General features: G+C 36.3%; 1 protein-coding gene across 7 annotated transcripts; it reads right to left on the reverse strand.

Moving 5' to 3' along the window:
• Nucleotides 1–318: 318 nt before the first annotated feature.
• LOC111329820 (uncharacterized) lies at nucleotides 319–9,763 on the reverse strand. 7 transcript variants are annotated; one of them, XR_015988728.1, is made up of 5 exons: nucleotides 4,207–9,763; nucleotides 3,923–3,957; nucleotides 2,910–3,050; nucleotides 1,191–1,278; nucleotides 319–705 (listed from the first exon to the last, which is right to left on the reverse strand). XR_015988728.1 is itself a non-coding variant. In XM_088725336.1 (3 exons), the coding sequence occupies exons 1-3, from the start codon at nucleotides 4,209–4,211 to the stop codon at nucleotides 2,279–2,281; spliced, it is 225 nt and encodes a 74-aa protein (XP_088581462.1). In that variant the 5' UTR covers nucleotides 4,212–8,647; the 3' UTR covers nucleotides 319–2,278. The 7 variants fall into 7 exon arrangements, 1 of the variants encoding a protein (XP_088581462.1); XR_015988726.1 differs by lacking the exon at nucleotides 2,910–3,050 and having other exon boundaries at nucleotides 1,191–2,463; XR_015988725.1 differs by having other exon boundaries at nucleotides 319–1,278.
• Nucleotides 9,764–12,701: the final 2,938 nt, after the last annotated feature.

The following is a 12,701-nucleotide window of genomic DNA, read 5'->3' on the forward strand; positions in this document are numbered from 1 at the left end:
TATAAGGAGAAGTTACATGTTAATCACTTCTGGGAGTTGAAGGGTTCAGATGATAGTCTAATTTGTGTTCATTTTGATGATTTATTTACTTCTTCCACTGCGAGCAAAAGTTTTTTAATTTTTTTTTCTTCAAAAATTCTCACAAAAGCGGAGTAATCGCTCAATCAGTAAAAAATGACATACAACTTAAAAAACCAACATTCAGAATTTAAAACACGTGGTGCGGCGACCAGACTCGAAACAAAAAAGCGTGTTTTATATATATTGGTAAGAGGGAGATTGCCATCATAAAGGTGAATAGCTACACTTGCTCGAGTGATGATGAACAAACCAACTTTAATTTTATGCTCAAAGACACAACTACATTCATGTATTTAATCAAAAGAAATTCGACTGAGTAAGGGTTGCACTGCCCAATCTCTGTTATCCTTTGGCGGGTCAGAATAATCACTCTGTCGGGAGCCTGCAGATTAGTTAGTCCAAGGAAATCCCCTTCTCTGCAGATTGGTCCAAGGAAATCCTCTTTCCTGGTCCCTTTGGGTGAGGAGCCAGGCAAACCCCTTTCTCATAGCTCCCTGCATGCTCGCGGTATGAATTCTTTCTGGGTGAATCATATCTGGAAGGAATCTGCGGTGTGGCCGAGCAACACAATGTTCTGGTATCTCTCATTTTTCAGGATCGACGCTGGTTCTTAAGTTAAAATAGCTGAATACAAATAAAATTCGCTAGTAAGCCTCGAGCTCGCTACTAAAATAGTAAGTTTGAGATTGAAACTACATTGATTTTATGTTCTTTTAATTAGGCGAACTTTATTCAGTTCGGACTTTAAGAGATGGATTTGCACGATTTAGGGCAGTTGTGTTATACCATCACCTATTCAACTGTGTGACAGAAACCAAAAACAACGACAACGTACAAGTAATTGCTTTTACAGTTTCTCCGGGAATTAATTTTGATATTTTTCTTCGCTCTCGTGGTTTTTCTGATTAGAAGGCTTTCGGTTTGGAGACTAAATCGGAATGTGCTGTACATACTTATAGTCTATTGCGTGACGAGCTTTGCTCAAGAAAAAAATTCTCAGCAGGCATCGTAAACTGATGCCGAGGTTTAGAGAAGAAGGTGTTGGGTGGATGTCATCACATTAATTACACCAAAATGTAATTACATAGATTAGCGCCCACGATAGATACCTTGCAGAGAGGGAAGATCCCGATTCCATTAAACCAAAGCTGACTGGCATGCACTGGGCGCCGGACTCGAAAGTAAAAATGAAATGAGCTGCAGATTGAAACATGCACAATCAAAATTGTCAACAATTACCCTCAATACGTCATCTAATTTTAATCTTTCTGTCTTACTGCCTTGACAATCGATAAAAAAAAAAAGAGGCGAGGAGCAGATAACGGTTTTAAAACTACATTCGATTCATTTACAAAGCCATGGCGCGTTTGTAAAATCTCTTATCTCCATCACTCAGTGTCGTTCAGGTCTATTAATTTCAGTTATCATATATCTCCAGTTACTGCTCACGCTTGCAAACATTCTCAACGCTCAGCGATAGAAGGTGTCATGAGCCGCCTAACGTTAGCCGCTCTCGTATTTTTTCGAGACTTCACTTTTTGCGTTTGTTTTTTGTCTTTTTTCAGCTTCAATTTTAGACGTCACAGACGTGCCGTCATCACTGTCAGAGACGAATACCTATGGATTGGAAAAACACGGATCCTTAAAAACTGCCTGATGTTTTTACCATTTTCGGAAGAGGGTTTTTAGTAGCCACTTCGAATTTCGGCCTCCACGCGCGAAGTACCTTTGGAACATTTTGAGAGCCATTTGTTAAGAGAGTGTAGGTTCTTTTTAATAGCATTAATTTAATCTAATGTATATCAGAAAATAGGATAAGAATCAGAGGTTTATATTCATGCAGACATACCTATGTATGCATGTATGTATGTATGTATGTATGTATGCATGTATGCATCTATGCATCTATGTATGTATGTATGCATCTATGTATGTATGCATGTATGTATGTATGCATGTATGTATGCATGCATGTATGTATGCATGTATGTATGCATGTATGTATGTATGTATGTATATTAATAATAATAATAAAATAATAATAATAATAATAATAATAATAAAGTCTTTATTCCATCATAAGATTAAACTACATATCTTATGTTACAATGAATTAGGAAAAACTACAAAAGAAATCTACATACATATTATGAATTAAAAAGTATGTCATTACAATAAATGGAGCTTAAATATCAACCTATTTACAAAGGTGTTCATAAAGCGCTCTGTAGTAATTTTCGGGCGTGCGCAGATTTTTTTTCCTAAGATTGTGTACATATGTCTTTTGGACAGGAATGATGTCTTTCAGGGAGTGGCAATCCGTTGATATTAGTTTCTTCAAAATGTTTCGGTCTTGTTTGTTTAAAAGGTTCTTGATAAAAACTGGAAATGAGATAAAACGGCGTTTATGACATCGGTCTAAAATATTTTGTACAACCGTAAGATCGGACTCAGATGCCCCATAGACTGAAAGTGCATAGCTAACATTAGGCAAAACAATGGATATAAAAAGATGTATGTATGTATGTATGTATGTATGTATTTATGTATGTAGACGTAATTGAGAACTCCTCCAACGGGGCTTTACAGGCCCAATACGAACAAATTGGAAAACAAATACTGTGGATAAGCATAGCGTTTTAAAAATCCAAACTGTCTGAACGCAGACTAATTGGCTCCAAAGGAGTGGAACTCGCGGCAACCAATAACAATTTCAGCGAGTTGCAGGGTGTAGGCCAGCAGATCAGAAGCCCAGCGTCTTAGTTACTGAGCCAAACTGCCTCTTCAAATTCCAAGATTAAATCTAGCTCTTTTGCTGGACTACTGACCTTTGATTTAACATCTTTTCCCCCTCGTTTACCTCGTATTAAGTGAGCTTCCAACTGTTACACTATGTAATTATCATCTTCGACTTCATCCACGTCTTGTCGTTCAATGAGACAACGAAGGCCTCTTCAATGATTTAGTGACTTTGTTATGGAATAAAATCAAATTGTGCCATTTGTAACTTCATAACTTTCATCTTTCAAAAGAGGAAAGGTGTTACACCATGTAATTATCACCTTCGCATTCGCACAGCACGCACAACTATGCAATTCACATAAGCACGAGCATCGCATTCTGTATAAATTATAGCGATCTTGTATTGAATAAAAAAGTTGTAAGTTTCGGCGTGGATCTGAGCAAACAACACAAAAATCCTTAATCTTGCAAATTTAAGAACATCTCATTTTACACCTTGGGCGAGAATCTCGCCACAGCATAGCGAGGAGTGTGATTTCTCAAGATAGTGTTGTTCTTAAAAATGGTTGTTTCTACGAAAGTTTTTGATCCTTCTCGGTTTGGAGACCTGGGAAATATTAAAAATATTTGGAGACCTGAGAAATATTCAATTCAGATTGCCTCGAGTGAACTCTAAAGCAAGGTTTACTCGTTCCATGCCAAATATGTACATTCAAACAGCTTTTACCTTTATTGACCTAATCAACTTATTCATTTACTTTTTGCTGATTATCATTTATTGTTGCCGATGTTTTTTTTTTATCACCTAACAGCGTTTCATCCCTGGTTTTCACTAGTGACATAAGTGCGAGCGTAAGCACATATGCAAGCATAAGGTTTATATGCCAAATGAAAAGGAACGTCGACAAACAAAAGCACTAGCACAAGAAAAAGGACTAATATTTGATTACTGCGTTTGTGCTTGCGCTTGTGTATATGCTCGCGTTGAGGTCTTTTCCACAGTGAAATAAGAGCTGTTATGCTTGCGTTTGCAATTGTGCTTTTGCTTGCGTTGCCTAGGAATCACTGAAAACTCTTGATCGAAGGAAATTGAACTTACCATGTAGAGTCTTCCAGACAATTGCTTTGGAGAGTCTAAAGATAAAAATAATAAGAAAAATACGTTATTCAATGAAAGTTGGGAAAGAAATGAAAGGATGGAGTTCTTTAATAATCTCAGGCTGGATAAGGTTAGCAGGTTACAGTTATTATCGTCAAACCGTTTAACTGCGATTTATGTATTTTGATAAAATCAAACAAACAAAACAAAACACTAAATCGCAATCGTTTTGAAACTCAAAGGATTAATTAGAACTGTAACAAAAATAAGAGTGTTTTTCTTACTGCATTTCAGCTCTCTCCTTGCCGGCTTTGGTTTAGCGCTGGCAAAGCTAAAGGGAAGAACAACCGCAAGAAAAAAAAGCCTTCATCATCAAACGACGCTGTATCGTTCAACTGCACCGAAGAGCCTCTGGTACACCTTTTTTTATCGTACCAAATGTGTAAACAGCTGTTGGAAGCTCATCAAATTGTAAAACGCCTTGCGTGATATGCAAGGAGAAAATTGCTCAATTAAGTGTATAGAATGACACCCCATTTTTCTCAGATTGAATAACAGTTAAAAGCAGGCGCACAGCTGCTTAAAGCTTTTAATTCTCATTTCAAGAGTAGATCTTCTCAGTTGGAGTAGTGAAATTACGAGCAATTTTTGTTGCGCCCTTTTCGTAATGTCCTTGATATGAAAAAATAAGTTTCCGCAAAAAGAAACTTTGAAAATCCAGCAATATAACTGAAAAAAACAAAAGACCAAAAAAAAAAAAATGGGTTTATAACTTTAAGGCAAAAGTATTTATAAAACTTTTCATGGCAGAGGGTAACATTTGGCTTCCTGTATAATTTTTTTTTTTTTTTTGTTTTTGTTTGTTTGTTTGCTTTTTTTTTTTTGCTTTGCGAGTTCTTTGTGAAGTCAGACTTCATGGGAATTCAATGAGATGTCCCTTATACGTCGAATGCGATTTAACGTGAACTAGACACAAGTTTGCGTTTCCTAGGGCTTTCTTTTAGATATATATTTTTTTTCTGACATTTGTTTATTCTGCATGGTTCACGATCACGTCTACATACATAATGAGATTTGCGTTTATGCTTCTCTCGATTAACATTAGATGGCTCAGTTGTTAGAGCATGTTTTTGAGATGAAAGGTTCACTCGTAAATCTCACTCAGAAAGAGATCTCTATCATAAGGTTCACGTACCGACCCGTTCCGAAAACGTTGGACATCTTTTAGGTTCTTTTAGCGTGGGTGTACCGCGAACGCTGTGTGCATATTTTATATGTGTTCTGAGCGTATTATACACAGTATCGTGATGATTTTGCACCACAGAAACTTCTCTTCTGTCGCGCACGCGTATTAAAGACTTGATTGAGAAGTCGGAATTTCAACTCGTGCGTTTCCTTTGGAAAGCTCGAGTAAAAAGTTTAATATGGTTCGCTTCCTTTCTTACTGATGTTCCTAACTAATGTTCGGCTGCTTGCCCAGGAAGTCCCGAAATTATGTCGGTCATCCTTAACCGCAAAATCTCTACCTTCAGGGTAAAGAAATGGCCAACCCGCAAAATTAACATTCCTGAAATTTTCATTCTTATATTATACAGTAAGATAAGACTTGTTAAACGCCTACATAATTTGCAAAAGGATAATTTAGTATTTAACGATGAATTGAAAGTACTTTAATGTATAAGATGAAATTTAAGAATATTTAAAAGTTCATATATCCCGAAAGAAAAAAAAACTGCAATTTATAAAACTTAGAAAATGGCAAGTCAGGATTCTTAATTTCTTGATCCATCGACATGCATGAATGAGCTCTTTAATTCTTTGATTTATGTTTTGGTTAATATTTCGTTTCTTTATTTTGATTGCCTTTAAATGGACAACAAACTCACAAATAGCATTATGAAACACAAAGAACTCGATCAACAAAACTTTATCATATGCGCAAATCGTTTTAGCTTGTCCTGTCATTTTCGACAAATCTGGAACGCGGAGCCTGCTAAAAATTCTTATTGCTCATTTTATAACATTGTAAGAGTTCGAATCATGCTTGTCAATCAGGGCAGGCTAGTGCGAAATCTGGTTTGAGACCTATAAGCTTTAAAAGAAAACTCAGTATAAATATTTTTGTTTATAATCTGATAATTGAGTAATGATCGAATTATCCCAAAAAGGCTTTTGATCAAAGGAATAAAGAAACACGAATTATAATTTAACCCTGGGTTAACGCTAAACCGCCTTCGAGCACCTGGGCTCAGAAAATTACCACTTTGAATATCAATGAAAGGATAAATAACAATTGAAACGAATGGCTGAAAGCATTTCACCGATTACCTTTCATCCCCATGCAAGTGTTTAATTATGTTTAAATAATTGTATAATAATGGACAAATGGATTCATTAAAGGAATGCATGGAAAACATTGAAAATTATACTCTTTACTAAGCGTAACTATTAACGTACACAGCCTCAGACCATCTGCAGCAATTAACAAAGCCGCGATGGCTCCCTCTAATGTTTCGCTTAATGAAACTTAACGCGTTTTGAGGAAACACATTAAGTCTGAAAGGGGAGATTAACGATTACGATAGAACCAAGCTGAGTGAGAGTTTTCATAATTAAACAAACCGAAAAGATCTGTTCCTTTTTTGGAATTTGCAGTTTATTCCTTTTTGTTAGCGGCATATACTTCTGTACGTATTTGTTTCAACAGAGTGCTGTGCGGAAATTTGAGCCCTTGAACATGCTGAAAGCCAAGTTTGTTCAACGAACTTTTACGATCTGCTTTATGGTTATCTTTGACACACCTCTCCTGTTTCAGAGCATTATTACCCCATTATGCCATAGTCCTTATTTCTATTTCCTCTCATCATAGAAATGATTTGTTTCTGTGCCGTCATAACAAGTTGCATAGTTTAACTTTTTGTTCTTACTATGATTAATTCTATTTTTATCCCAACTCTAAACTGTAGTTTTCTCACGGGCTAGGTAAACACGAACTTGAACGCGCTTGAGGTCTTACGCCTTAAAAAATTCTTATCGAGAAACTGAATTACAGTTTTTCTTCTCTTCTTTTGGTTTACCAAGCTATCAACAACTGAACAACAACGAAAATGGCAACTTTCATCGGTCCAATCTTTCAAGGAGATCACCCATCGTTATGACTACCTTTATGTGCCGACCGCCCACTAGATCAACACGGCAAGCGACCACTTTTTCGATTCTCCAGCCCTACATGTAATTATCATTGGTTTACGGCCACGAATTTTTGCTGAACCATTTTACAGCTGAGGAACGAAAGTCTTCTATTGTCTAAATATTAGCGTGCGTTATAAAAAAAAAATTTAGTGGTTCGACGTTTCTAACCATCTCTATCTAAGTTCAGCGAGCCGCTCTAGATTCTCCCCGCTGTTCTCTTCACATTTCCCATGATAATGACAAAGAGAATTTGTTTAACAATCATGAAATTTTAAAGTGGCGACCATTTCCTCTGTTCTCACGACCTTTACACTTGATTCAAGGCTGCTGCAATTAGAAGCCAATCAGTAAGGGGTGTAAAAAGTGAAAAATAATTAAAAATATTTTATCATTAGCACTTTTTTCCCTTTTATTTTGCTAAGTCTCAAGCAACACAATTATAGATCATTACATATCTCTGTGCACATCCACGGTGCAGCTGTTTCCTCCTTTGCCAAATGGAAGCTGCCTCTGTAGTCTCTGTAATACTGTACTTTAAAGTTCCAAATGATAAAACATATTTAATAGCGATGTGCGCAAGACACTCGTTGAGTTGTTGATGTATAATAGATTGCCTCAATGGGGTTGACTATTAGCCGGACTTTAGACATAAAAATTGACCAGTTTTAGTTATAAGTCGTAAAAAAAGTTAATCGTAAACAAACTTTATTTAAATAAAGGCTGATAGTTTCTAAAGAAACTGTTTGGGGCTGCGTCGGTGGGGGTAACGAAATAATTTGAATATACCAACAAAATTAAAAATGGTAAGTTGGCCACCGTTACGATTATAAAAGCTGACGTTTCGAGCGTTAGCCCTTCGCTCCGAAGGGCTAACGCCCGAAACGTCAGCTTTTATAATCGTAACGGTAGCCAATTTACCATTTCAACTTTGTTGATATATTCAAACTTTATTTCAACCCTACTGGAAAGAAATTGACCGTCAGCCGTAAAAGTCATCACCCATTGAGGTCAACGTAATAAGACAAGAAGACAAAACGAAAATGTTTAAGTAATGTTGTCTCTTTCTAGGAGCAAATACGGTAAAAAGTAAAATATCACTAAAAAGACAATAATAAAAAATGTGAAAGCAGCCGTTCACACCGAAAGTTTGGCAATCATTACTTTAGCATGCAAAACATATTTATATCTACTGTAAAATTTCCTTTCGCCTTGGTGATCTGACACGTTTCGAAGAAGCTACAAATATGCAGATACGACGTAAATTTATCAAAAATCCGTTCATAGAAGAATGAAAGAACTTCAAGATTATCTTACATTTGTCGAAAAGTTAAATAAAAAAAAAAAACAGACTAGTCGGGATGAAAAAACTGCATGCGTTTGAAATACTGTGTGATGTTGATTACAAGCACTGCTATAAATTTAGCTAACAATAGTGACTGCCTGGAGGTTGAATTACTGGTGAACCATTCACATACATCGCAGCAAGATTTTGATTTTTTTCCTTAGAGACCTGGGCTATTTTTCTAGCTCATTTTCGAAAAAAAATGTTCTTTACTGCTTTCGAAATTTCTCGGCGAATCTCTTGAATTCGCCAACAATAAAGAAAAGGATTTAATAATGCATTGGCGAACAACACTGTTATTGCAAAGCTTAAACAGGCGATCTTCACCGAATCTCGACCGGTTACTTCTATAACAATAAACATCGACAAATACGGAACGTAACAGAGAATTAATAGAATATAGATATAAAACATTGTTACCACGGATCGTCGATAAAGCAGAAGATGGGGCATGTTTTCGCTAACGTGCAAAATAACTTGCGATTCGGGATCCTGAATTTGGAAACGTGACGTGATGATAGAGTTTTGTAGCGTGCGTAGGCGAATTTGAAGGGTGATATAAGCTGAGGCGCATATCAAGAGACAGACGATCACGCTTGCAATATTGAAGATTTGATAAATCTTGATACTCTTTATCCAGGAAATGACCCACAAGCTTGTGGCTGACCAAAGAAAAAGCAATAAAATAGCAACACGTCTCAGAGAAATTGCTGCGTTGTACTCCTTTTTTAAATGAAGCGCCAGTAGTCTGTCGATAGCAATCGCAGTCACAGTCAAGAAAGATACGGCCGAAAACACATTAGCAGATAAATGAAAGCCGATCCCAGCAACACAAAACACTTGAAAGTTATCGTTCACTTCGGCCGCTTTGTAAGTGATATAAAGCGGTTGAACGAGAGCGCCGACTCCGAGGTCTGACAGTGCAAGGCTGAAGAGGAGAGCTTTTGATTGGGAGCGAAGCGTCGAAGACGACCTCTTCAACGCCCAGAGAATCGCTGAATTTCCAACGATCGCTGTAACGGACAAAACTGCATTGAGCGCGCAATTTATGATGAAAGGCAATCTCAACGCATCTTCACTATAAACTAAGAATCGAGTTAGGTAGAAGCATGAGAGATTTAAACTCGTGTTCATCACTCTGGTAAAGTACGCAATTGATTTCTGACTGTCAGCGAAAACTCTTTCGACGACTGAAAAGCCCGTAAAATGGCTTATATAAAACGCAGCCGACATAAGGTCACTAGTGTCACAAATAAACAATATGAGAAGTTCCAAGGCAGGTGAATCTTTAGATTAGTATGACATGTTGGTCTTTCTCATGGAAATCATCCAGATCTGATGGGAATTTGCCCAATCATGAGTTGATGAGTACGTTGTTTAAAACAATACCTCGCCACGACATGGAAGTGGCGAAAAAACGAGATTGTTGAGTAGGAGGGCATTTTTTTTCCTGCGAAAAAACCGCGGTTATAGCCTCAACAAAATGGAATTTAAAAAATGATTACTAAATACCTTTTGGGTAGGACAGTTTGATTATTACAAAATGGTTTCAGGACAGAGTAGTTGACGTGATATAACGAGATAAGAAAAAGCCAAATTTTAACTGATATGCAAGGCGATTGATTTACTATGAGGAACCGGTAATGTGTATGTTTTGGCACAAAGGGATAAAACCTTGGGAGTGTGTTACCCGCAGACTTGCGTGAGAAAATTAAAGTCAGTAAATAGACATGTCGTGGTGATGTTGAGAAAACGTATAGCCATCCATATGGTCAATCCATCTCATTTGCTTAGAAAGGGAATCAATGATATCAGTACGTCTCGTGGTTGCAATTTCTCTAGAAACAAAAAACCATGCAAGCGAAAGGGAATTGAAAACAATATGCCCCTTACCCACAAAAAAAAGAGAAAATAAAAAGGAAACTGGAGTAAGAGGAATATAATTAATTGCATAGCTCTTCTCAAATTCAGTTGATTGTGGAATCCAATTTGCTACCATTAAAAAATCTTTACTTTTTTGTATTTTTCTTATTCAAACTCAGATTACATGACCTGCCTTAAATAAAAGATTTATCTAGAGAGGAAATTGGTAGCAACAAATAAATTTGGACGTGCTAATTTTTTAGGTTGTTCATTCGTAATTTGGCAGTAATGCCAATTATATAGTAGTGTTACTGACATTTTAATTAAAAGAGATGTCAACAGTAGCGTCGTTTATCGCGTTTATGCTTCAATCTAGCTTTGATCTGTTAGTTTTTGCTGAAGGTTTATGGCTAGCTTCATTCCAATGGTTTCGTATTTTGATGAGACACAGCCTTTTTCTAATACCACAGAAAGAAAAGCGCCACAGCTCGATATATTTCGGTATTTCATATTAGGCCAATATGAAGATGATAAAACACTCATCTTGGACGGATCTAAAGAATCTCTTGAAGTATCGCTGACTTTAATAGAGGATTTTGGTAAAAATATCTGGCCTCGGGCTGAATGACAGGAAAACAGAAGCTTTCTGGATAGGTTCCAAAAGAAACTGCCCGCTAAAATTTTGTCCACAACAAAAGTTTCTAAGACAAAAGGAAAACATCATGGGATCACGTGTTTTACTCTCTGGATCAAGATATAGTAATTTACTTCAAATATAATGAAAAACTGATGAAAGTTAGATTTATTTTAGAATGTTGGAAATTCCGAAGGCTTATTTTGTTAGGAAAGATGGTATTTTTGAAAAGTTTGGTAGATCTCAACTTGTGTAAATACTTTCATCTTTGCAAACAATCAAAAAGATCAAAAGCTTTCTTATGGAATGATAAAGGTGATAAAATTAAACGCGCGGTTATATTCAATGGCTACCCAAGTGGAGGACTCAAAATAATCGATACTGTGCAGAGCCGCTTGCATTAAAAAATATCTGATTTTCTGATGTTCTGGTTCGCGGTGCTATGTCGTTTTATTGTATGGAATTTCGTTCAATGAAATCTCACTTCGTAACATTGGAATTCATTGCTCGACCATTCTCGGTATACAGGATGATCCTCGACAATTTTCGTCTCTTGCAAAATAAAAAAACAAGCCAAAAACATTTCGAAAAAGGAAATGCCACTTTTATAAACATTTGAGTTCAAAGTTAAAGATATTACGTTGATGATAGAAAATAGATGATATAACATTAAAGAATCATGTTTTGCTATCGGTGATTGGTGCCGAAGAGCGTTTATTCTTTTTGCCTTCTAGGTTTGCGGTGTCATCGCATCCATCAGAATCTCCTTAAGTCTTCTAAAATAAAACGGTTCTGAGAGCAAGTAATAAAATTGAGCCCTGTCAGCAAACGATCTTAGTTAACTGAAGTGGCTACTTTGTTTTAACAGTCCGTCTGGAAAGCCAAGCGAACGAACAGTCTCAAGTCATAGAATTACGACTTGTTTTCTTATATTTTTAATAGCATATTTATATCATTTTAAGGGAAACCTATATTTCGTAACTTTATCATCACTAGATCTTACCAAAGTGAGAGCCAGAAAAGAAAAGGTCACTTGATCTGCTCAAGCTACCATCCCGCTTAAAAAAAACCACAATCTAACTAGATAAATAAGGTAAAAGTTTTATTTATACATCAAAGAAGTACACGGAGCCAGGTTTAACGTTCTCTCTTATAAAATTCGTGCTTCTTGCCCAAATATATTTTAAAAATTTCCTTAGCTCATAACTGCTGCAAATCTTCATTTACAATATTTCTCGCTTGAAAACAGTCACATTGCCAATGAGAAAAATTCTACCTTATTTACTCAGAGGTTTATCTTCAAATTTTTAATCACATATAGCTTCAAAAATTTAAAACCCATTATTGACATATCGATCTTGTCGCTTTAAAAACTACTTGTCACTTTGCAAGCTAAGATAAATTTGTTTCGTATATATGCACGATCCTTCGCAGTAAAGCAATATTTGAGCAATAGTGAAAATCAGACCTGAAAAAAATTTCAGGCCTGTACGGGATTCGAACCACTGACCTCTGCGATACTAGTGCAGCGCTCTACCAATTGAGCTAACAAGCCAACTGGGAGCAGGCCATCAAATTAATTCGACATAAACCCGTAGATGATAAATCAAACAACAACAAACATATGAAACATATGTATGAACTGCGGTTATGAAACGTAAAAAAAATTTTTTTTTTTTTTTTTTTCAGGTCTGATTTTCACTATTGCTCAAATAGTGCTTTACTGCGAAGGATCGTGCATATATACG

This window comes from Stylophora pistillata, chromosome 6 (genome assembly GCF_964205215.1).
Source record: "Stylophora pistillata chromosome 6, jaStyPist1.2, whole genome shotgun sequence".
Lineage (NCBI taxonomy): Eukaryota > Metazoa > Cnidaria > Anthozoa > Scleractinia > Pocilloporidae > Stylophora > Stylophora pistillata.